General features: G+C 45.1%; 1 protein-coding gene across 1 annotated transcript in view; it reads left to right on the top strand.

The window, feature by feature from the left end:
• The first annotated feature begins 819 nt into the window (after positions 1–819).
• Positions 820–23,971, top strand: part of LOC129394303 (BOS complex subunit NOMO3-like) — a 29,074-nt gene continuing 5,922 nt past the window's right edge. Inside the window, exons 1-9 of the mRNA XM_055100275.2 lie at positions 820–1,129; positions 5,222–5,311; positions 8,174–8,219; positions 11,486–11,586; positions 13,406–13,512; positions 15,733–15,805; positions 19,255–19,407; positions 20,291–20,428; positions 20,761–20,850. Of these exons, the coding sequence (XP_054956250.1) occupies positions 965–1,129; positions 5,222–5,311; positions 8,174–8,219; positions 11,486–11,586; positions 13,406–13,512; positions 15,733–15,805; positions 19,255–19,407; positions 20,291–20,428; positions 20,761–20,850 (963 nt within the window). The 5' untranslated portion in view covers positions 820–964. The remainder of the gene's footprint in view (positions 1,130–5,221; positions 5,312–8,173; positions 8,220–11,485; positions 11,587–13,405; positions 13,513–15,732; positions 15,806–19,254; positions 19,408–20,290; positions 20,429–20,760; positions 20,851–23,971) is intronic.

Here is a 23,971-nt window from a genome sequence, read left to right on the forward strand (position 1 = left end):
AGGCAAATCATGTTTCATCTTGCAGAGCTAATTCAAAGTATACTGACTGCATGCACTTCTTCCTTAGGGGAAGAAAACTCATCATAATTTGTTTCTAGGCACATGTTATTAGAGCTAGGATTAAAATAAATCCTACATACTTTCTTTAATATGCTAACATTAACACGTTTCGCTTAAAAAAGTATCGATCATTTATCATGGAAAAATACACCAGCTTACACAAATTCCTAAAGCGTTTTTCGTGTGTGTGTGTGTGCGTGTGCGTGTGTGTGTGTGTGTGTGTGTGTGTAGAGATGGGGTTTCGCCATATTGCCCAGGCTGGTCTCAAACTCCTGGGCTCAAGCGATCCACCCACCTCAGCCTCCCAAAGTGCTGGGATTACAGGCGTGAGCCACACACCCGGTCCCAAAGCTTTTTGTGAGATTATATATTTTACCTGCGAAATATATGGGTCAGAAAGATTTGAGAAAGTTGTTAGATAATTCCACCAACAAAATCTCCCGTCCTTTCCAGCTGTGATGGTGAATTCTAAAGTAGAATTCATCTTTGGAGCTTCTCCCTGTAGGCATGCACCTTGCGTTGCACCAGCAAGATGTTGCGCGGAGTCCTCCAGGCCTCTAGAGGGCAGAGATGGTCTCGTTTCCTTGCCGAGCATGCGCCTTAGTTCTCTCCTTTGGGGCTGTGACCGTGGGGTCGAAGCGCGCGTGCGCGGCGGACGGCGGCGGCGGCTGGCGGCGGCGGCTGGCGGCTGGCGGCGGCGGCTGGCGGCGGCGGCTGGCGGCGGCGGCTGGCGGCGGCGGCTGGCGGCGGCGGCGGCGGCTGGCGGCGGCGGCTGGCGGCGGCGGCGGCTGGCGGCGGGGCCTGGGCTGTCAGCCGGCCTAGGAGGAGGAAGGAGCCTGCAGCGTGCAGTGTGAGGGGCGGGACCCGGCTGCCGGCGGTTGGTCTAGCTGGGGGAGGTCGGGCCATGCCGGTGGGCCAGGGCGCGGGGCCGCTGGGGCCCGCGGTGGTCACCGCCGCGGTGGTGCTGCTGCTGAGCGGTGTGGGGCCGGCGCACGGCTCGGAGGACATCGTGGTGGGCTGCGGTGGCTTCGTCAAGTCGGACGTGGAGATCAACTACTCGCTCATCGAGGTGAGTGCCCGCCCCGCCGCCCGGCGCCGAGTCGCCGGGCCGGTGGTTCAGCCTCTCTGGGCCGCGCTGGCCTCGTCTCTGACACCGGGCGGGGTGGAGTCCTTGGAGCCCTTACCTCTTCCGAGGCTATGCTGTCCGCGGGCTCCCTGCAGCCCCTCCCCAGTCGCGCTGGAGGGGAGGTTCTTATCATGGGGTCGTCTAAGGACTGAGGGGGTGCCAGACCTCAGGTTCTTCAAAACCCGGACTCCAGATCCCCGGAACACAGACCCCAGATCCTCAAAACCCAGACCCTAAATTCCCTGGAGCCCAGACTCCATTTCTTTAAAATTTAGACCTGAGATCTCCTCGAATCAGACCCCCTGAAACTCAGATTTCCCCAAACCCACATTCCAGATCCTAGAGACCACATGTCTTATCCCCCAAACTCCACAGCCCAGAACCCCCCGAAGTTCTAATCCACTGCTCCTCCAAACCCCGCGGCATGATTTTAAAGAGCATCAATTCCCATCCCATAGATTCTGACCTAGTAGATCAGTATTGGCAACCCTGGGGCCGGAAAGCTATTTTTTATTTCTCCGGCTCCCCTCCACTTCTGAAAATGGAGAGTTGCCAGCTGCCCTGATTGCCTTAATGAGTAGTTAATGGAATTACCCTAGAGATTTGTGCTGAAGGTTTTTGTGTGTGTGTGTGTGTGTGTTTTTAATTAAGTTGTAAAGTCCTGTTAAATGTTTATCAGCCCGGTGGGATTATGACCCAGAAAGTTTCCCGTAAAGAGGAAAGGGATGGATGGAGGTAGGGGCAGAATGTCATTTGTCCCGGTAGATGGGAGGGGACCAGAGCAAGACCTGGGCCTCATTTTTGGGAGGGGATTTATGGTGGGGTAGGACAAGGAAGAGGAAAAGAGCGGGTGCCTCGGAGGTAATTTAGGAGAAAACGAAGGAAGAGGCTGGGAAATGCCAAAGAGAGGGATTGGGGAATAAGACCCCAAAGATCGTCTGAAAGCACCTTTGAGCTGTTCCAGGGCTGGCAGTGAAGGGTGAAGCTCTGTGTTCTGCAAAGCGGGCTGCTGAGGATTGGGGGAGGGGGAGGGAGTCAGTTCCACACCCCACCAGCTCTGCGACCTGCCCTTGCTCTAGGTTTCAGTTTTTGTACCTATAGGATGGTGTTGGGAGAGAAAGAGTGGAACCCAGCAGATACATTTCTTAAACAAGCGGATCCGTGATCATCTTCAAGGCCCCCTTGTTTGCTGCTTTTTCAGTCTGAAGAGGTCAGAGGTCAGGCATTGAATGAATCTACCCACTGGCAGCGGCAAGGCTCCTAGGATTTCCTGGGTACATGTTTCTGGGTGCCTATGCCACCTCCTAGGTCTGCACTGGGGACAGGACACGTTCAGGGTGGTATGGCTGTAGACGGCACAGGGCATTTCAGAAGCTGAAATGCAAGAGGTCGGTAAGGCCTCTTGCAACTTGTAGTTTCCAGGGGTTCTGGAAGGAAGGAAAAGACAGGCACCCCCCTCCACCCTCACCCTCATACTAATAGTGACCTTGAGAGCAGAGGACAGGTTTTGTGACCCATTTCGAAGTGTGTTCCTTAAGCCCAAGAGCTGCCTGTCCAGATGGTGTGGGACACTCATTCTTTCGTAAGTAATTCAGATTCTGAAATCAGACATTTCATACTGGCCATCTTGACGTAGATTACATTGCCATCCTGTGTCCTGATTGTACTTTATGAAAGATGTAGAAATAATCATGATATTTCACGGTTATTTCTTGATTGTGTTTTTTTGCGTTCCTATGCAACTGCCGCCATTCTTCTCTAGCTTTCTCCCATCCTGGGTGTTTTTACATCGTGTTCATTGAGTCAACAACTATTTACTGAGCCCCGGCACATACTGAAGCCTTGTCCCCAGTGTGGATATAGCAGTACAGTGAACAGAACAGACAAAACTCCATACTCTCATGAGACTGACATTTTCTTCTCTAACAGGGACCTTACTGTTAAAAAAAAAAAAAAAATTATACTGGTTGCTAATACTTTAACAATCAGCAGGTTTCACATTAAAAACTGGGTTCTTTATTTCTCTGGAAAACCAGCCGATCTTTAGGCTGCCACACTTGGCTTGGGTTTTGTAGTGATCTGAATCCTTTTGGATGAATGCCCCTTGATGTTGCCTCCCTAAGCGGTCTAGGCTGGTGAATTTCCAGTCCCTGCCTTAAATGCATGCATCTGAATCTCTTTGTCACCTGTAGCAAATTCACTGAGTACCTAGAGTAAGCAAGACACTGTCTCAGGCACTGGGGAATGAAGCTGTGGTCACTGACCTCTGAGAACTTTACATACAGGCTTAACCTTATTTCACACGAGTCCTTTCCCAAATGTTCAAATGTTCATTTTATGAGTTAGTCACTTTGTACATCTTCTTAGCTGGTAAGATTTGACTGTTTCATTGCAGCTTGTGTCATGGTTTGTTTCATGGTCATAGAGCATTAACATTTTGGAGGTGAGGCTTTTAGGTGCATCAGACCCAACTGCTTCCTTTTACAGACATGGAAACTGAGCCTCAGAGTGGTTGAGCTGTGCAGGTACATTTAGGAAATTTTCCTTGAGCCCGGTATGTTCCCTACGTATTACACTGTGTTGCCTTTTTCTTCAGAGAGAGATATTAAATAGTAATACAAACTGCTTTTTCCATTTTACTTATTTTATTTTGTTTTATTTTGAGGCAGGGTCTCACACTGTTGCTCAGGCTGGAGTACAGTGGCACCATCATAGCTCACCAAAGCCTCTGACTGCTGGCCTCAAGCAATCCTCCTGCCTCGGCCTCCTGAGTAGCTGAGGCTACAGGCACGTGCCATCATGCCTAGCTAATTTTTTTTCTAGTAGGGATGAGGTGTGGCTGTGTTGTCCAGGCTGGTCTCCTGGGCTCAAGTGATCCTCCTTCTTTGGCCTCCCAAAGTGCTGGGAATCCAGGCATGAGCCACCATGCCTGGCCGCAAACTGATTTTTCTTTGAATCCATATTCTATAGTAGGTGCTTAATATGCGTTGATGTGAATCTGTACAACCACATGAAAAGGAGTGGCTCTGTGTCTACACCTGAAGAAACCGAACATGAGCTTGCCCAAGGCCACGCAACACGTGGAAGACTCAGATGGCATTTGGGCATCTTACTGGGTTAACACTTCGTGTCTGGTAATGCTCAGAATGTAAGAGTTTTAGAGAGTCCTTGAAGAGAGGACAGACATTAAATGTCTTTTTAGTCTCTTTTTCTTCGGAGAATGAAAGTAATGAGAAAATTAAGTTTCTAGATGAATGTTGCTCCAAGTATTTGAAATTATTCAGAGTTAGTAAGGAAGATTTCTGGCCCTCATTCCAGACCTTTAGTTGAGAAATAGAGGTGGGCCCCAGGAATTTGCAATTTATTTTACTTTATTTTTTTTTTTATTATTATTTTTGAGACGGAGTCTTGCTCTGTCTCCCAGGCTGGAGTGCTGTGGCATGATCTTGGCTCACTGCAACCTCCGCCTCCTGAGTTCAAACAATTTTCCTGCCTCAGCCTCCCAAGTACCTGGGACTACCGGTGCCTGCCACCATGCCTGGGTAACTTTTTTTGTATTTTTAGTAGGGACAGGGTTTCACCTTGTTGGCCAGGCTGGTCTCAAATTCCTGACCTTAAGTGATCTGCCCACCTCAGCCTCCTGAAGTGCTGGGAGTACTGGCATGAGCCACCGTGCCCAGCCAGGAATTTGCATGTTAATAAGCACCTTACTAATGGCAAAGTTGGCAAATTTGTTTTAGACACAGAAACTTACACGAGCTACCTAGAGACAGCCACTAAAATACACAGAAAAGCATTGAAAAATAAGGCATTGTAATAGGCTGTAGGTGGTTTCTAATCTGAAAAACATTGAGTCACATGATTTGGGAGAGAGTTTGTTGATTTCCCTCTGTCCCCAGTAATGCCCCGTGTTAAAAGCTGGTATATAATAGGTCCTCAGTGAATGTATACTGACTGAGTGCATTCAAGTGTAACATGTGTAGTTAATTCCCAAAGGCAATGTTATGATTTCTGTTTTCCTTCCTTCCTTTCCAGATAAAGCTGTACACCAAGCATGGGACTTTGAAATACCAGACAGACTGTGCCCCTAATAATGGTTACTTTATGATCCCTTTGTATGATAAGGTAAGAGGGGACTGCTTGTCACTTATGATGGGAAGTCACTAGTGTGCCTCACCAGGCTGCACTAACCATGCCCTTTCCTACACTAGCAAATGCTCATCTGTTTTGTAAATTATTAGTGGAATATGGTAATCCTAGCCACATTTGGAGGGAGACAACTTACAAACTGCCTTGACGAATACAGTGGCTCTCTCTGTGTTTAGGGCCATTTGGCAATGTCTAGAGATGTTTTTGTTGTGACATCTGTGGCTGTGCGCTACAGTCACCCAGTGAGTAGTGGCCAGGCGTGGAGCTAAATGCGCTACAGTGCTGCCTACGACAGCCCAGATGTCAGTAGTGCCAGGGCTGAGAAACTCTGATTTCATGGAACCCGTTACTTGCAGGCAGCTTAAAGTATTGTTAAAACAATTGTATAAGTAATACATGAATTCATGAACTATGTGAAAAAAAAAGTCAAGGTCTTTAGAAGTATGTGAAATAAATTTGTACCCTTTTCCCTCCAATTTTACCTCCCTCTGTAGTGATAACCTCTGATAATCTGATAAAGGTGTTTTTTTTTTTTTTTTTTTTTCTTCTTTTGAGATGGAGTCTCGCTGGGTCGCCCAGGCTGGAGTGCAGTGGCGTGATCTTGGCTCACTCCAACCTCCACCCCCTAGGTTCAAGCCATTTTCCTTCCTCGGCCTCCCGAATAGCTGGGATTACGGGCACCTGCCACTACACCCAGCTAATGTTTTGTATTTTTAGTAGTGACGGGGTTTTGCCATGTTGGCCAGGCTGGTCTCGAACTCCTGACCTCAAGTGAACCACGTGCCTCAGCCTCCCAAAGTGCTGGGATTACAGGTGTGAGCCAGTGTTTCCGGCCCTCTTATAAAATTTTGATGTGCATCCTAACAGATTGCTTTCTATTTATAGTTATTCAGATATCCACGGGTACACATGCATTGTATATATGCAAATACACACAAGCACACATGCACATAGATATGTATCCACAAACACCTCTATACAATCCCATCCTCCCACATATAAACCTTTTATTTGGAAATACAGATTCATAGGAAGTTGCAAAAATAGTCAATATACATAGTTTTGATTTTGATATATTTTTTAATACAAATGAAATCAAACAATAGGATTTATTCTGCAGTTTCATTTTTTCCCCTGTGTTAATGCTTTCAATACCAGAGGGACATTTGGTTTTTTCCTCTTGTGTGCTTTCAACATTAGCATAGATAGATTTACTGACTTTTTTTTTTTTTTTTTTTTTGAGACAGAGTCTCACTCTGTCAGCCAGGCTGGAGTGCAGTGGCGCGATCTCGGCTCACTGCAACCTCTGCCTCCTGGGTTCCAGTGATTCTTCTGCCTCAGCCTCCCAAGTAGCTGGGATTACAGGCACCCACCACCATGCCCAGCTAATTTTTTTTGTATTTTTAGTAGAGATGGTGTTTCACCATGTTGGCCAGGCTGGTTTTGAACTCCTGACCTCAGGTGATCCGCCCACCTCAGCCTCCCAGAGTGCTGGGATTACAGGCATGAGCCACCATGCTCGGCCTACTGACTTCTTTTTAATCACTGCATAGTGTGTCAGAGTCAAACCCAAACTGTAATTTATTTAACTACTTGGACATATAGACTTTCCCCAATTTTAAAATAGTAGTAATTTTAACATAACACACCAGGAAATATTCTTGAACTTAACTCTTCATCCAGAATGCATAGGATTGATTTCTAGAGATGGACTAGCTGGGTCTGTCCTGAAATCTATTTAATTAATTTTTAAATAGTATCAGTATCAGTCTCAAGAAACCAGGAGGCTGGATGTGGTAGCTCATGCCTGTAATCCTAGCACTTTGGGAGGTTGAGGCAGGTGGATCGCCTGAGCTCAGGAGTGTGAGACCAGCCTGGGCAACATGGTGCAACCCCGTCTCTACTAAAATACAAAAAAATTAGCCGAGTGTCATGTGGATGCCTGTAGTCCCAGCTACTTGGGAGGCTGAGGCAGGAGAATCGCTTGAACCTAGGAGACGGAGGTTGCAGTGAGCCAAGATCGCACCACTTCACTCCAGCCTGGGCAACAGAGCAAAGCTCCATCTCAAAAAAAACAAAAACAAAAACAAAGAAACCAGGGTTGATAAGTAAAATGTAGTTTTATTTATTGAATTAATGAGTTAATGTATTGTTTAGAGACAGGATCTCCCTCCGCTGCCCATGCTGGAGTGCAGTGGCACAATTATGGTTCACTGCAGCACTGACCTCCTGGGCTCAAGTGATCCTCCTGCCTCTTCCACCTAAGTAGCTAAGACTGTAGGCGCCTGCCACCACACCCAGCTAATTTTTTAAGAACATTTTTTGTACAGATGGGGTCTTGCTATGTCGCTTAGGCTGGTCTTGAACTCCTGGCCTCAAGTGACCCTCCTGCCTTGGCCTCCCACAGTGTTGGGATTATAGGTGTGAGGTACTGTGCCTGGCCAAATCTAGTTTTAAGAGGTGACTTTAGTTCCTGAAGATACATGCTAACTTGTGCAACTGTAGGCACGTGAGGGCTTAATGGGAGACTCAATTAATAGAATTATAGTATGTTTAGTATTAAAAGACAGTGAGTGGCTGAACCTAGTGTCTTTAGAACTCATGAATGGGCTTCAGCACTGTCTTCTGATTGTTTAGATGAAAACTTCTGGTGTTCAGCTTCAGCTTGTAGCTTCTGAAGAGAATCAGTGCTCAGTACCATATAGAAGAACAAGGCTTACTCTTAGAATTTCATTTCCGGTGTAAAAAAATTTCAGATTAAATGATAACACTAAACTAAATTAAGCCAGAGTCACAATTCTCATTTCTTGAAATTACATTTTCTTTTTTTCCTTTTAGGGGGATTTCATTCTGAAGATTGAGCCTCCCCTGGGGTGGAGTTTTGGTAAGTTAACTGAATCACTAGACATTCTTTGTAAAAGATTAGATGATATGCCGAATATTAATTTAGGCTAGCAGAGTGCATAAACTATTAAAATATTAAGGATCATTTCCAGTATGGAAGAGGGTTTGTATTCCTCCCCTCCTTGCCCCCATCACTCTGGTTTCGTTCGGATTTACCTTAATCTACCTTAAGACTTTCTGTCACCTTTGAAAAATAGACATCTTTTCTTCTACCTTTCTGGAAACTCCTCCCTTGCAGTTTCACTCATTACGTGGCCGTAGAACAGTATAGAAATCAAGAGTGGGGACTTGGTTCCCGTCCCAGGATGGCTTCTTTTTTAGCCCCCTCAGTTTTTTAATTTTTTATGGAATTAATTGAAACATTTAAAGATTGTGAGATTTGTCATAAAAATCCAGATTTATGTCCCATGAGATGAGAAGACTGTCAGCCTTAAACCTTACCAGTTAAATACCTTTGGGCAAGTTACTTCCCCCGTGTCAGCCTGGCTCCTCACTGTCGAGCAAGGGTAGTTATAGTCCCTGCCCCACTGGGTACTTGGAGGGTTAATAAACCAATACTGAGTGTTCAGAGTGGCTGGCACGTAATTAGCAAGTACTCAGTATTCGAAAACAGCCCTTCTGCACACATCCCAATAAAAGCTCCAAACTTTCCTCATATAACTGTCTTCAGGCATAGCTGGGGAGTTGGGGATGGGGTTGAGATCAGAAGAGAGGGTCTGTTTTGATGTAGTTTACATTTTTGAAGAGGAGAGACTCTTGATGTTTCAGCAGAACAGGTGTGGGTGACCCCAGTCCATGGCTTGGGGAGAGGAGTAGGGATCACCGTTGTTGATATCAGGCTTGCTCGTGCATTAGACAAGGAAGAATTTAGCACCTGCCATCACCAAGGCTAAAATGAGGCTCAGGCAGCTGACAGCTAATTTGGCTCTGTGAGAGCAGCTCTTTTATCAGTTTGTAGTCAGGGATAGGGCGGGGGGTGCCTGGCTGGTACGTTCCAGAAAGCTGGAGAGGAATGTAGCCCTGCTCATGGCCAAAGCAGAAGTCCAGATTGGTGGCCTGGAGGAGTGTTGTGTTTGCCACCCCCCACCCTACCCCCAACTGGTGCTGTTGATAAGCTTTTTAATTGAATTATGCTTTCAGAAAAGTGCCTTGGATGAATTTTCACTAAGTGAACACACCCATGTATCCACCATCCAGATGATAAGATAGCACTTCACCAGCACCCCAGAAGTCCCCATCCTGGGTGCTCATTAGCCATCCCACCCCACCCTCCAGGTGACCACCACCCTGACCTTCTACAAATGAGAGATCCATTTGGTCGTTTTGAACTTTATACAAATGCTATCATGCAGGGAACTTTTTAATATCTGGTTTCTTTCACTCAACATTATGAACTTTATCTGTATCATTTGTAGCTTTAGTTCATTCTCTTTGCTGTTCAGAATTCTGATGCATAAATATAAAATTATTTATATTTTATAAAATATTTATATTTTATTTTCTTTTTTTCTTTTTTTTGAGACTGAGTCTCGCTCTGCTGCCCAGGCTGGAGTGTGATCTCGGTTCACTGCAACTTCTGCCTGGGTTCAAGCAATTCTTGTGCCTCAGCCTCCTCAGTAGATGAGATTACAGGTGTGCACCACCACACCCAGCTAATTTTTGTATTTTTAGTAGAGATGGGGTTTCATCATGTTGACCCAGGTTGGTCTCGAACTCCTGACCTGAAGTGATCTGCCCGCTTTGGCCTCCCAAAGTGTTGGGATTATAGGCAAGAGCCACCACGCCTGGCCTATATTTATATTTTATATTCATATTTTGTATCAGTGATCTCTTCTACTGTTGATGGCCATTTGAGTTGCTTACCGATTTTGGCCACTAAGAGTAGTGCTCCTGTGAACATTCTTGTATGTATATTTTGATACATGTGTGTCTGCATTTTTGCTGAGTATATCACAGGAGTAAAGTTGCTGAGCCATAGAGCTGATACATGCTCAGCTTTAGGTGTTTGCAAACATCCAAAGTGGATGCACCAGTTTGTGTTCTCCCAGCAGTGTACAAGGGTTTCCATTGCTCCACATCCTAACCTACACTTGGTATCGTCAGTTTTTTTTAATTTTAGCCCTTCTGGTAGGGGTGTGGTATTATCTCACTGTGGCCTTGATTTACATTCCACTGATGGCCAATGAGGTTTCACACTTTTTCGTATGTTTATGTTTATTTGCCATGGGCTAGCTATTTTTGTAAGATTCCTGTTCAAGTCTTTTGCCCATTTTTTATTGGAGTCTTTGTGTGTGTGTGTGTGTGTGTGTGCACGTGCATGTATGCGTGCAAGCACGTGTGTAATTCATCTTAACTGAAAATCTCATCTCATGGTTTTCCATTTTTTTCTCTACTCATTACTCCATATTCTTCCTAACCTTTCAAAAACTCAACCTTAACCCCTATTATGATGAACTCTTCAGTTAAAAAATGGAGTTAATTGCTGATATTGAAAAATCAAGAGATGGTATATAAAATCCAGATTTCCAGTTTTTCGGAGAAGTTGGAAGCTCTGGCAAAGCATGGTAGTGGTTGGCAGACTTGAGTGGCAGTTGTCTCCTTTCAATTTGCCACAGTCCCCCTGAGGATGCTCCGCTTACTTCGAACCCATGAAGCCCCTGTGGCCCTGGAGTTTGTGTTCCTGGTTTAACATGGCTGAGCTCATGTCCTTGGTCAGAGAACAGATCCAGAGCCAGACTTTTAGGGTCGAATTGGGGCTCTGTCACTCAGAAGCTCTGTGATCTTGGGAGCTCCTTTAACCTTTCTGTGCCTTAATTTACCCCTCAGTAAATTGCAGCTATTACTGCCTGTCTCTTAAGATAATTGTGAGGATTAAAGGCACTCAGCTCAGTGCCTGGTCGGTGATGAGCATTCAGGAAATAAAATTATTTGGTGCTCACTGAATTTTCACTGGAACTCTGAGATATAACTTAGCTGAAAGGCGTTGTAAAATTATTTTATACTCTAAACACGAATTCCCTCTGGGGCAGGAAACCAGGAGGCTAGGGGGATAGGGGTGAGAGGGAGACTTTTCCCAGAATACTTTTTTGTACCTTTGGATTTGGAAACACACGAGTGTATTAAGTGTTCAAAAGTGAAATGAAATCTGAATAATAAAAATACATTCTACTTAGGTTCACTGTTCCCCAAAACTAAGCTTGCCTTTGTGTCTTGTGCCCCCGTTTCCTCCCCTGCTTCGTTCCTCAGAGCCGACGACCGTGGAACTCCATGTGGATGGAGTCAGTGACATCTGCACAAAGGGCGGAGACATCAACTTTGTCTTCACTGGGTTCTCTGTGAATGGCAAGGTTTGTCTTTGGAACTTGATTATTTTTCCTGTTCACTCTATAATGTATACTAAATCCTTTTTTAAAAAAATGCAGGATACTTTAACCTGGGGACTTTGATCCCACAGGGGACCCATGGATAAGTGGCAAGGGAGCCTGTGAACTCTGTACTTCATCCTGTGTAGAACGCAGCAGGTGTATTTAGGAGTGAGATTGAGGTTGCTGGTCATCCCCTCTGCTCCCAGAGCATAGGCTGTTGGTGTTTTTATTTTTTTATTTTTTATTTTGAGACAGGGTCTTGCTCTATTGCCCAGGCTGGAGTGCAGTGGTGCAATCTTGACTCACTGCAGCCTCCACCTCCCAGGTTCAAGTGATTCTCCTGCCTCACCCTCCCGCTCCTTCACCCTCCCGAGTAGCTAGGATTACAAGTGTGTGCCACCATGCCTGGCTAATTTTTGTATTTTCAGTAGAGATGAGCTTTTGCTGTGTTGGCCAGGCTGGTCTCAAACTCCTGACCTCAGGTGATCTGCCTGCCTCCACCTCCCATAGTGCTGGGATTACAGGTGTACGCTGTGCACCCAGCCGCTGTTAGTGTTTATGTCAGGGATGGCCTTTTACAGGGATGCCGAATTGGAAGGACGCACTCTCTAAGCCTTGTGGCATCTTGCTGTCCCTGTGGGTGAATTGAAGTCAGCTTCTCCCAGAGAGAGCATGCATCTGCTTCTGACACTTACCTAGGAGGATTCCCATCATTTAAGTTCTGAGATTTTTTTGGACCGCCACGGTGGTGTGAATTTAGAGTCCTAACGGGTGTGTGCCCCAGCTCTCGCGATTCAGATTCTCAGGGGAGAGTCGTTTTTCCTCCACCCGCCCTGTGCCTGAGGTTGAGATGTGCTTCCTTCCTTCCTGTCCTTCCTTCCTTCCTGTCCTTCTCTTCATGATGGGCTTCTTTCTCCTCTACCTTTGCGGTGAGGGGGAGGCCCTGCCATCCCAGCTGTATGTGTGGGCTTCTTGTTAGAGATGGGGATCTTGGGTAGTTTTTTCTTTATCGATGGTTTGCAAAATAATGGTGAATCTTTTTTTATTTTTATTTTTATTTATTTATTTTTTTGAGACAGAGTCTCGCTCTGTGGCCTAAGCTGGAGTGTAGTAGCGCAGTCTCTTTCACCACAACCTCCACCTCCTGGGTTCGAGCAATTCTCCTGCCTCAACCTCCCCAGTAGCTGGGATTACAGGCATGTGCCACCTGACCCAGCTAATTTTTATATTTTTATTTTTATGTATATTTACTTTTTTTTTTTTTTTTTTTGAAATGGAGTCTCCCTCTGTCACCCAGGCTGGAGTGCAGTGGCACGATTGCAGCTTACTGCAACCTCCGCCTCCTGGGTTCAAGTGATTCTCCTGCCTCAGCCTCAGGAGTAGCTGGGATTACAAGCATGTGCCGTGACGTTCAGCTAATTTTTGTATTTTTAGTAGAGAGAGGGTTTCACCATGTTGGCCAGGCTGGTCTCAAACTCCTGGCCTCAAGTGGTCTGCCTGCCTCAGCCTCCCAAAGTGCTGGGATTACAGGCGTGAGCCACCACACCCACCCAGACCAATAATGGTGAATCTATAACTGATGATGTCTTAGATTCATTGAAATAGAGTCTTATTTTACTGTTACTGTTCCCTCTCCTACCTCATCCCCAGGAAACATATCCATGATTTATATCATCTTTTCAATGGGATTCTTGACCCAAAGAGGGTTCCTGGCTCCACCTGGGAGTTGTAAGCAGGGCTGCCAGTGCTTTGAGAGGAGGGTGCTTTGCTGGGTGGGCCCTAACTTTCTTCTCCATGGCAGGTCCTCAGCAAAGGGCAGCCCCTGGGTCCTGCGGGAGTTCAGGTGTCTCTGAGAAACACTGGGACCGAAGCAAAGATCCAGTCCACAGTTACACAGCCTGGCGGAAAGTGAGTAGCGTCCTGTCTCTTAGTGTTGCCTTAGAGCCGGGCTCTGACAGGGGTCATGGAGCTGGGTTTGGGAGTTTGGATTCAGGGAGTTCTGGGTTCAGATCCTGATTCAGCCTCTTAACTTTGGGTGAGTTCATGCCCCTCAGAGTGCTGAGTTCCCCACATGTGAAATGGAATCCATTTGACCCATCTTGCCTAGCACTGATGGGATGATTAAATATGAGTTCATACTGGCCAGGCATATTGGCTTGCGCCTATAATGCCAGCACTTCGGGAGGCCAGGATGGGAGGATCACTTGAGTTCAGGAGTTCGAGACCAGCCTGGACAACATAGGGAGACTCAATCTCCACAAATAATTTAAAAAATTATATCAAGTAGAGTCCCACGGGGGAAAACAATTAGCTGGGTGTGGTGGCATGCTCCTGTGGTCGCAGCTACTCGGGAGGCTGAGGCGGGAGGATTGCTTGAGCCTGGAAGGTTGAGGCTGCAGTGAGCCGTGATCATGTGCCACTGTGCTCCAGCCTCGGCAGCAGAGCAAGACCCTGTCTGAAACAAACAAAAAAAGAGTTAATACCCATAAAGCACCTGCTTCAAGGCCTGGGGCTTAGTGGGTCTTCATTTAGCAGCTCAGCCTGGCTCTGGAGCCTGCCAGCCTGGGCTTGAATCCCAGCTCCCCCATTTGCTGGCTGGTTGACCTAGGGCAAGTTCCTTAACCCCTCTGTGCCTCAGTTTCCTCTTTCGTAAATGAAGATAATTGTGGAACCTATCTCCTAAGGTACTGGAAAGATGAAATTAATATTATTACTTCAAGCTGCCTGGCATATTAGCTCAAATAGGTTAGCTCAGTTATGATTAGAAAAAATCATTATCATTATTATAGCAAAACTGCTTTGTAGTTGGAACAGATGCCTAGCTGACCTTGCTGAGTGAGATTTAAAGCATTTATTTAATGGATGTATATAGTTGAGTTGTAAATGTTAACAGATATGCCAAGATTAATACCAGAATAGTTCAAACTGATAATTCCGAAAGCGTTCAAATCATTACTAACTCCGTTAATATACAAACTGAGTAAATTGCAAAATAGAAGTTTATAATGAGTCTGTCAGTAAGTTATTCAATTTTAAAGTTATTATTGTTGAAACTAGTTTTCATTTTTGAAATAACATTTACTTCTGCTTGACTGGTGCCTCTCCAGCCCTGGTGTGTAGCAGGAATATGGAGCTGTCATTTTTTTTCTGGGCTAGTAATTTGATGTTGACCTTACTAGAAAAAAATAGTGTCTTGAGCCTTCTAAATACCTTTCATCTGCACTAACTGAAACAATGAAACATGTAGCACTGGGCTATTATGAAAATGAAATAGAAGCTCAATCTTACCAATACTTGTAGTAATGTGATTTCCAAGCCCTATCCAGTTATTGCAGGCAAGATTTGATACAATAAAATACCACAGAAGAAGAAATCAAATGCATTTTCTAGTTCATTTCACTGGACTTAGCCTCCTCATTTGTCAGTTGCCTTACAAATTTGAAGGGATAAACATGTTAGTATACTGGCAGCAGCATTTCCAGCTTTAGCTCGGCTCACTCTGGTGTTAGTCTGTCTATGGCTAGTAGAGTAATTTTCATCAGCTGCTGGTTTCTTATCTCAGTTGCTTTGTGCAAAAACCCAGAATGACTTATCTGTGTTTCTCTAAAGCCTTTTTTCTGGGATTCAAAGCTTGTGATAGTTTACCCTGCCCTGTGTCATTTGCATCATCTTGGGTCAGCGTCCCCCTCAGCCTGTGCATCTGTTCTGTTCTTTTTCACCCCACTTCTCCCTTCCCATGTGTTTCCTTGGACACTTCTGTCCCCTTCTCCTTGTCAGTTCATGCCTGTCACCTCTGTCAAACCCAGTCGAATGTTCTGTGACTGGTCCCTGCTGTGCTACAAGGATTGGTTTTATGCCAGAAATCCTTGAGATTAAGGGAGACGTAAGCACTCCTCTTTCCGATCAGCACATGGAGCACCCCTCTTGGCACACAGTAAGTGCTCAATAAGCGCTCTTTTATGCAGATTTGTACAGTGAAGGATTGAATTTCATTCATGCTCATTTAACAAGCTAATGGAAGTTTGCGATAATTCCAACATTGTTTTCTTGTGCTGCCAACATTAGTCATAGAATTAGAAATACTTGGGTTGTTTGGAGAAAGTTAAATGGTTATTTTTTATGTCTTAGGTTTGCATTTTTTAAAGTTCTGCCTGGAGATTATGAAATCCTCGCAACTCATCCAACCTGGGCGTTGAAAGAGGTGAGTGTGACAGCTACGTCTATAGCCATGCCAATAATATGCTGGTCTTGGGACAGATGTAGGGCTTTTCAATTTAGGATATGAAAAGAATTTATGGTTTCTCCAGGACCAGATGAAGAACCAATGGTGCTGTTGTTTAGTTTGGTAGTTATTTATAAGGTGTAACTCCTCACTGTAGCAGATGTTGCTTGTGTTAGTTTCAGTTTTAGGTGACAGTGTTGTCTTCCTGCTGTGAAATAGATCTGTTTTATTAACTATAGCTATTTTAAACTAAATCAACAACAGAAGGCCCTGACGAGATTGATTTGTTGTTCTTTTTTCAGCCTGAAACAGAAATCTGTAAATATACTAAACATTCTAGAAACTGTGGTACGCGTGACCAAGGAGAATGTATGAGAATGTTTATTGCAGCTTTGTTTGTAATAGCAAAATATTGTAAACAACCTAAATGCCTTTTAAGAGAAGAATGGATTGGGGTTCCATCATACAATAGGCTGCTATATGTCAGCAGTAATGAATGAACCAGAGCTACATATATCAATGTAACTACATTTAAAAACAGAGTTGAAGGAAATATGATTTTAAATACTTGTGATAATCATTTATGGATACAGTCTTTTTTTTTTTTTAAAGACGGAGTCTCACTCTGTTGTCAAGACTGGAGTGCAGTGGCGTGATCTTGGCTTATTGCAACCTCGGTCTTCTGTGTCCAAGCGAGTCTCCGGCTTCAGTCTCCTGAGCAGCTGAATTACAGGGATGTGCCACCACGCCCAGCTAATTTTTGTATTTTTAGTATATATGGGATTTTGCCATGTTGGCCAGGCTGGTCTCGAACTCCTAGCCTCAAATGATCCACCAGCCTCGGGCTCTCAAAGTGGTGGGATTACAGGTATAAACCAGTGCACTCGGCCAGATACAGTCTTTTTTTTTTTTTTTTTGCAACAGGGTCTTGCTCTGTTGCCCAGGCTAGAGTACAGTGACATATTCATGGCTCATTGCAGCCTCTGGTTCCTGGCCTTAGGTGATCCTTCCACCTTGGCCTCCCAAGGATCTGGAACTGCAGGCGTGTGCCACTGCCCCTAGCTAAGGATACAGTCTCTTTTTTTTGAGATGAAGTCTTGCTCTTGTTGCCCAGGCTGGAGTGCAGTGGGGCGCTCTCGGCTCATTGCAACCTCCGCCTCTTGGGTTCAAGCGATTCTCCTGCCTCAGCCTCCTGAGTAGCTGGGGTTACAGGCGCCTGCCACCATGCCCAGTTAATTTTTGTATTTTTAGTAGGGACAGGGAGGATACGGTCTTATGTAGAAAAATTATGAAGACACGTATGGGAATAGCAGACGCTGTTCAAAATGATACTGACTTCTAGAGAAAGAGGGAGGAGGGGGACTTCGGGGTACGCCAGCATCTTGAATTGTATTTTTTTAAATTTCTTTAGCTGGTTAGAAGGTATGTAAGTGTTTTTTAGCATATCTTTTTTTGTTTGACTGAAATAGTTTATAGTCAAAGATCAAAAAAGGAACTCCACCTAGTAGGTGAGGTTCTGTAATAGTCGTGAAAGACCAAATTGAAATAAGACTTAAGGGACATCTTGACATGTTAGCTTCTGTGTTAGTATTGAAGCTGTATCTCATTTTTGCTAAAGAAGCATTGGAATCAGTATTTCAGCTTCTACTCTATAAGTTTTATTATTATTTTTACTCTGTAGGTTTTACGCACTTACAATTGATGATAGTTTCACACCTAGATGTCTCTTCTTACTGTTTATGACTTTTGGTTTTGGGGGTTTTTCTCTTCTGCAGCAACATTTAAAAATATTTTATTCGAGGCTGGGCGCAGTTGCTCATGCTGTAATTCCAGCATTTTGGGAGGCTGAGGTGGGTGGATCACTTGAGGTCAGGAGTTCGAGACCAACCTGGCCAACATGGTGAAACCGCATCTCTACTAAAAATAGAAAAAAATTAGCCAGGAATGGTGGCATACACCTGTAATCCCAGCTACTCGGGAGGCTGAGGCAGGAGAATCGCTTGAACCTGGGAGGTGGAGGTAGCAGTGAGCCAAGATTGCACCACTGCACTTCAGCTTGGGTGACAGAGTGAGACTCCATCTCAAAAAAAAAAAAAAAATTTTATTCGAAATGAAAGAGCTTACACATTTATAAATAGAAGAGATTTTAAGGTTTACATTGTATGTTAATTGTCTGCATAGAAGAATCTGAGTTTATTAATATGAGATTGGGATTTTCAAGTAAAGCATGTTGTTAGAAGTCAGGATAATATTTATCCTCCTGGGGTGTTAGTGACTGGAAGCAAGTGTGAGGGCACTTCTGGCTTGCTGGTGCTATTCTGTTGGGTAACCAGTGCCCAATTTGTGACAAGCCCTGTGCTGTGTGCTTAGAATCTGTACACTTTTCTCTGTGTTTATTGTACCTTAACAAAAATGTTTAAAAATATACACATATTGTGAAAAGAACAACTTAAGGCAAATTAAACAGAGTTTAATTGAGCATAGAACAATTTGTCAGTTGGGCAGCCCCCTGAGCCAGAATAGGTTTACAGCGACTGTGGCACTGTTGCGTGATTGGAAAGGGCTTATGGACAGAAAAAGAAAGTGACGGACAGAAAGTGGAAGTGAGGTACAGAAACAGTTGGATTGGTTACAGCTGGACGTTTGTCTTATTTGCACATGGTTTGAACAGTTGGCTGCCTGTGAGTAGTTGAAGGGTGGCTGCTTGAATTGGCTGAGACTTGGCAACACGTACAGAGAAACCTTTAGGCCAAACTTAAAATATGTAAGGAGGCAGCTTTAGGCTAATCTTCAGTTAACACTATATATCATTAAAAATAGAAAAAAAGGCAAAATATGCTCATTAAAAAAATTGGAACATATAGAGGAATATAAAGCAGTGGAAACAAATTTTGGAAGCTGGAAAAGTATACAAGTAAAATAGCACCATATAGACAAAATCATTATTATTTACATTTTGCCTCATTTCCTTTCACTTCATTTTGGGCATTAAAAAATAATGATAAGCCAGGCATGGTGGCTCACACCTGTAATCCCAGCACTTTGGGAGGCTGAGGCGGGCGGATCACCTGAGGTCAGGAGTTCGAGACCAGCCTGGCGAACATGGTGAAACCCTGTCTCTACTAAAAACACAAAAATTAGCCGGGCGTGGTGGCGAGCGCTTGTAATCCCTGCTACTTGGGAGGCTGAGGCAGGAGAATCTCTTGAACCCAGGAGGCAGAGGTTGCAGTGAGCCGAGGTTGCGCCATTGCACTCAAGCCTGTGCGACATACTGAGACTCCGTCTCAAAAAAAGAAGTGATCATACTGAATAAGCAATTTTATAGATTACGTTTCCCAGTTAATATTTTAGCTTCAGCGTGTCCTCATGTTGTTAGGCACTTTGCAAGTGTTAATTTTTTTACAGGTTAAAATCTTTTTCTGTTACAGGCAAGCACCACAGTGCGTGTAACCAACTCCAATGCCAATGCGGCCAGTCCCCTCATAGTTGCTGGCTACAATGTGTCTGGCTCTGTCCGAAGTGATGGGGAGCCCATGAAAGGGGTGAAGTTTCTTCTCTTTTCTTCTTTAGTAACTAAAGAGGTAAGCAAAGAAAAGAACAAAAGAGATGGTGTGAGGGGTAGGAGGGTGGGGGAGTATAGCCCAGAACGTACTGTTGTAAGAAATGCAGGTCTGAGTTGATTTATCATTTTAACACTTAAGAATATCGTCTGTCTCAGGCCGGGTGTGGTAGCTCATGCCTGCAATCCCAGCACTTTGGGAGGCCAAGGTGGGTGGATCACTTGAGCTCAGGAGTTTTAGACCAGCCTGGCCAACATTATGAAACCCCGTCTCTACTAAAAATACAAAAACATTAGCCGGGCATGTTGGCACGTGCCTGTAGTCCCGGCTGCGTGGGAGGCTGAGGCAGTAGAATCGCCTGAACCCAGGAGGTGGAGGTTGCAGTGAGCCGAGATCACGCCACTGCACTCCAGCCTGGGTGACAGAGTGAGACTGTCTCAAAAAAAGAAAAAAATTCAAGAATATCATGTGTCTCTGTTGACTCACAAGACATTGCACATCTACACTGGGAGGCAGTGGTATGTGATGGAAAGTACACAGGCTTTGAAATCAGACCTGGGTTTAAACAAATCTCAGGTTTAAACAAATTCCTCTTCCTAGCTGTGCGACCCTGGGCCAGTCACATTACCTTCCTGAGCCTCCGTTTCCTTATTTGGAGAATGGTGACCCATCATAAGGAAGGACAGTCATGTCATCTTTCCCGGGAAGACTGTGCCAGTTTTTAACTTTGCAACTTGAATGTCAAGATTTTTGTTCCTTTTATCTGTATTAATGTGTCTTAGATTTCAGAAATACATATATTGACGTGAAACTTAAAAATATTTTCCTATAATGTGGCTAATTGATGGTATTCAGAACATGTAAATGGAAAAGGAAGTCTTGTCTTTTTTACCCCCTGGCATAGGATGTCCTGGGCTGCAATGTCTCACCAGTGCCTGGGTTCCAGCCCCAAGACGAGAGTCTGGTGTATTTGTGCTACACGGTCTCCAGAGAAGATGGCTCGTTCTCTTTCTATTCCTTGCCAAGTGGGGGCTACACTGTGGTGAGTGAAGCAGATTTCCGTTCTGTTTATGTCTGGGACTCTCATGACACAGTAAAAGCCAATGCTGTTTGGGTGTTAAAGGAAAAGATGGTTGGCCTGCAGTTCTCTGAACACGCTGTTAAGCAGTAACTTACTTAAGATGAGACACTCACCCCTTCGTAATAGCTACAAAAAGGGCAAGGCTTCCTCTTTTTGAATCTGCAACAGTTATGATGAATGTTTCTCTTGGTCTGTCTGAACCCCTTGTCATTTGTGGGCTGCTAGATCGATTATTAATATTGCTGATTGATCATGTTAGTGGTTCTTAGTGATTAAGAGACTCTTCCTTCCAGATTCCGTTCTATCGAGGGGAGAGGATTACCTTTGATGTGGCGCCTTCCAGACTTGACTTCACAGTGGAGCATGACAGCCTGAAAATCGAGGTAAGGCTTTTCTGTCTTCTGGAGGGACAGGTGTTTGAGTTCCCATCCCTAGGCACAGGTATTGCAAACGTGTTTTTAAAAAAAATCAATTATTTTATCTGGAAGGGCTGTTGGAAAAAATGCCATCTGGTATTATATTCTTACACATGGTGTCCTTATCGTAGAGAGCTGGATTCCTAGTTAAATCTACTCATTCAGTGAAATATATTTATTGATTGCCAGTGACATACGTTTCAGGCACCATCCAGGACTGGGGATACAGCAGTGACCAAAAGAGGCAAAAATGCTTGTCCCTGTGGACCTCATTTTTTTTTTTTTTTTTTTTTTTTTAAGATAGGGTCTCACTGTGTGGCTCAAGCTGGAGTGCAGTGGTACGATCTCATCTCACTGCAGCCATTGCCTCCAGGGCTCAAGTGATCCTCCCACCTCAGCCTGTTGAGTAGCTGGGACCACAGGCGCGTGCCACCATGCCCAGCTAATTTTTGTATTTTTGTTAGTGATGGGGTCTCACCATGTTGCCCAGGCTGTTCTCTAACTCCTGGGTTCAAGTGATCTGCCTGCCTCGGCTTCCCAAAGTGTTGGGATTACAGGTGTGAGCCATCGCACCTGGCTAGACCTCATGTTCTAATGACAGGAAGGGTCAATACATGTATAGATGTATAAGTTAGAAAGTACAGTAGAAGGTGATAAGTGTTTTCTAGAAAAATAAAGGAAGAAAGGAGGTCGTACAGTATCAGGGTGGAGACAGGGGTTGCAGTTGTACATAGGGTGTTTTTGGGAAGTCCTCCCTGTGAAGGTGACATTTGAGCAACAACCTGAAGGGAAAGAACAAGAGAACCATACTTCACTCCTGCAGGAAGAGTGTGTAAGACTGAGGGAATGGCACGTGCAAAGGTCCTGAGGCAGGAGTGTGCTGAAGGGTTTGGGGCACCCCAAGGCGGCCAGGGTGGCTGGAGTGGAGGGAATGAGCAAGGAAGGAGGAGGCGGAAAGAGGGTCAGGGAGGTGACAGGGCAGATTGTGCAGGGCGTGGTGGGCCACTTTCCCTATAACTCTGGGTGAGAATTGGTGCCACTGGAAGGTTCCTAGCAGAGGAGTGGCGTGATCCTTCTGGCAGCTGCATTGAGGAGAGTTTGCAGGGTGTCAGGGTGGAAGTGGGAGACCAGTTGGGATGCCATGGCCGTAAACCAGGTGAGAACTGGCAGAGCTTGGACCGTGATGGTAGGAATGGGCAGTGTGATACATGGCTTGATAAACTGCCTAGACCCTCACATAAATGGTAAATGTATTTTTCATCTCACTTACGTCTCCTTTAATTACAGAAGTAGAAAATGGTTACTGTAGAAAATTGGCTAGCTAGAACAAATCCCAAAAGAAAATAACAGCCTCTCCTAAGTGGACTACCCAATGTTAGAGTTATCAAAGCAATTATATTTTAATCATTTTCTCTTAATATTACATTTGAAAGTACTGTGTTAAAATCGCTTAAACTGGCAGAAGCGGGCTTTTAGGTCATATGCACAGTGGGGTGCAGACTCTGCATTTTAAGATTCAGTGGAGTGTTTGACCGTTCTGCTGTACACTGGAGGGGAAAGAGAAGGGTAAGAAGATGAAGCCTTTACTTTGCTTCTCGTAGCTTGCAGAGAAGGATGGGGGCAGGTGAGCAGAGACAGCTATTCCCAGATTACAGCCAAATACATATTTTGAAAATGATGAATGGAATTTCAGGGAATGGGGCCCTGTAAGTTCCCTGAGGTCAGGTACCGTGTCTTATTCTTTACTGTTTTCCTAACATGTGATTTAGTGCCTGGCACATAGTAGGTGCCCAGCAAAAATATTTGTTGAATACATATGTGAATTAATAAGTAGGTAATGCATGGAATGAAACATGTCTTTTTGGAAAGATCAAGAAGGACTACCTGTCATGTGAGACCATCACTAAGAAACCATTTGCTGAAAAAAAAATAAAAAAATAAAAAAGAAGGGCTACCTGCATAAAAAGGAAGTCATTTAATTATTTAAAGCTTCATCTCAAATGCTGTTGCACACGTGCGTGCACACATTCATTCATTCAGTAGTCAGTTATTGAGTGCCTGCTGTGTACCAGGTGACTAAGACAGAAAAAGTCCCTGTCTCCATGAGGTAACATGCTAGTGGGAGGGAGACAACTAAGAAATCGAACGAGGACATTTCAGATACTGGTAAGTTTGATGAAGATACTAAAATAGGTTAGCAGTGGTGACCTTGGGGATACACAGATCAGGGCTGGAACTCAGTAACTGCAGAGAAAGCACAGGTGTGCTGCTCACAGGCGAGTGGGGCACAGACACAGACACAGACACATGGAGCATGGGACCACGTGTGAGCCAGTGATGGTGGTGGAGGAGGGTGGTCTAGGTGGATTTCTTCTTTTTTTTTTTTTCTTTTTTTTTCTTTGAGACAGAGTCTTGCTGCTTCACACAGGCTGGCACTATCTTGGCTCACTGCAACCTCCGCATCCCGAGTTGAAGCGATTCTCCTGCCTCAGCCTCCCGAGTAGCTGGGATTACAGGCGCCTGCCACCACATCTGGCTAATTTTTGTATTTTTAGTGGAGACAGGGCTTCACCATGTTGGCCAGGCTGGTCTTGGACTCCTGACCTCAATTGATCTGCCTGCCTCGGCCTCCCAAAGTGCTGGGATTACAGGCGTGAACCACTGCGCCTGGCCTAGGTGGATTTCATAAGGACCTGTGTTCAGGTCGTGGTGGAAAGACAGGAGGGGGCACGTGAGACCTTGCAGAGGTGGAATCCACAGGACTGATCGATGCTGGAGGAGCGGGGCGGGGCATCCGAAGTGATGCCGGGGTGTGCATGGGAGACTGGAGGAAGACGTGGGTCACCAAAATGGGGGCATCTGGAGGGGAGGAGATGGCACAGGGGTAAGGGTGGGGGGCTTCTAGAAGCTTGAGTCAGTGACCTTTTAACGAGGGAAGTAAGTCTCTAGACTTTTCTGTTGTTTGACGCTCAGCAGTGTGTTGGGAACACAACAGAGAAGACAGATGTGGGTAAAGTGAGAGGGAGCCCGGCTGGCACACAGGACCGGGGCACTGAGTGTTGGGAGGTGGGCGGCAGGAGCAGACATG

Source organism: Pan paniscus, chromosome 18, assembly GCF_029289425.2.
Source record: "Pan paniscus chromosome 18, NHGRI_mPanPan1-v2.0_pri, whole genome shotgun sequence".
Taxonomy (NCBI): domain Eukaryota; kingdom Metazoa; phylum Chordata; class Mammalia; order Primates; family Hominidae; genus Pan; species Pan paniscus.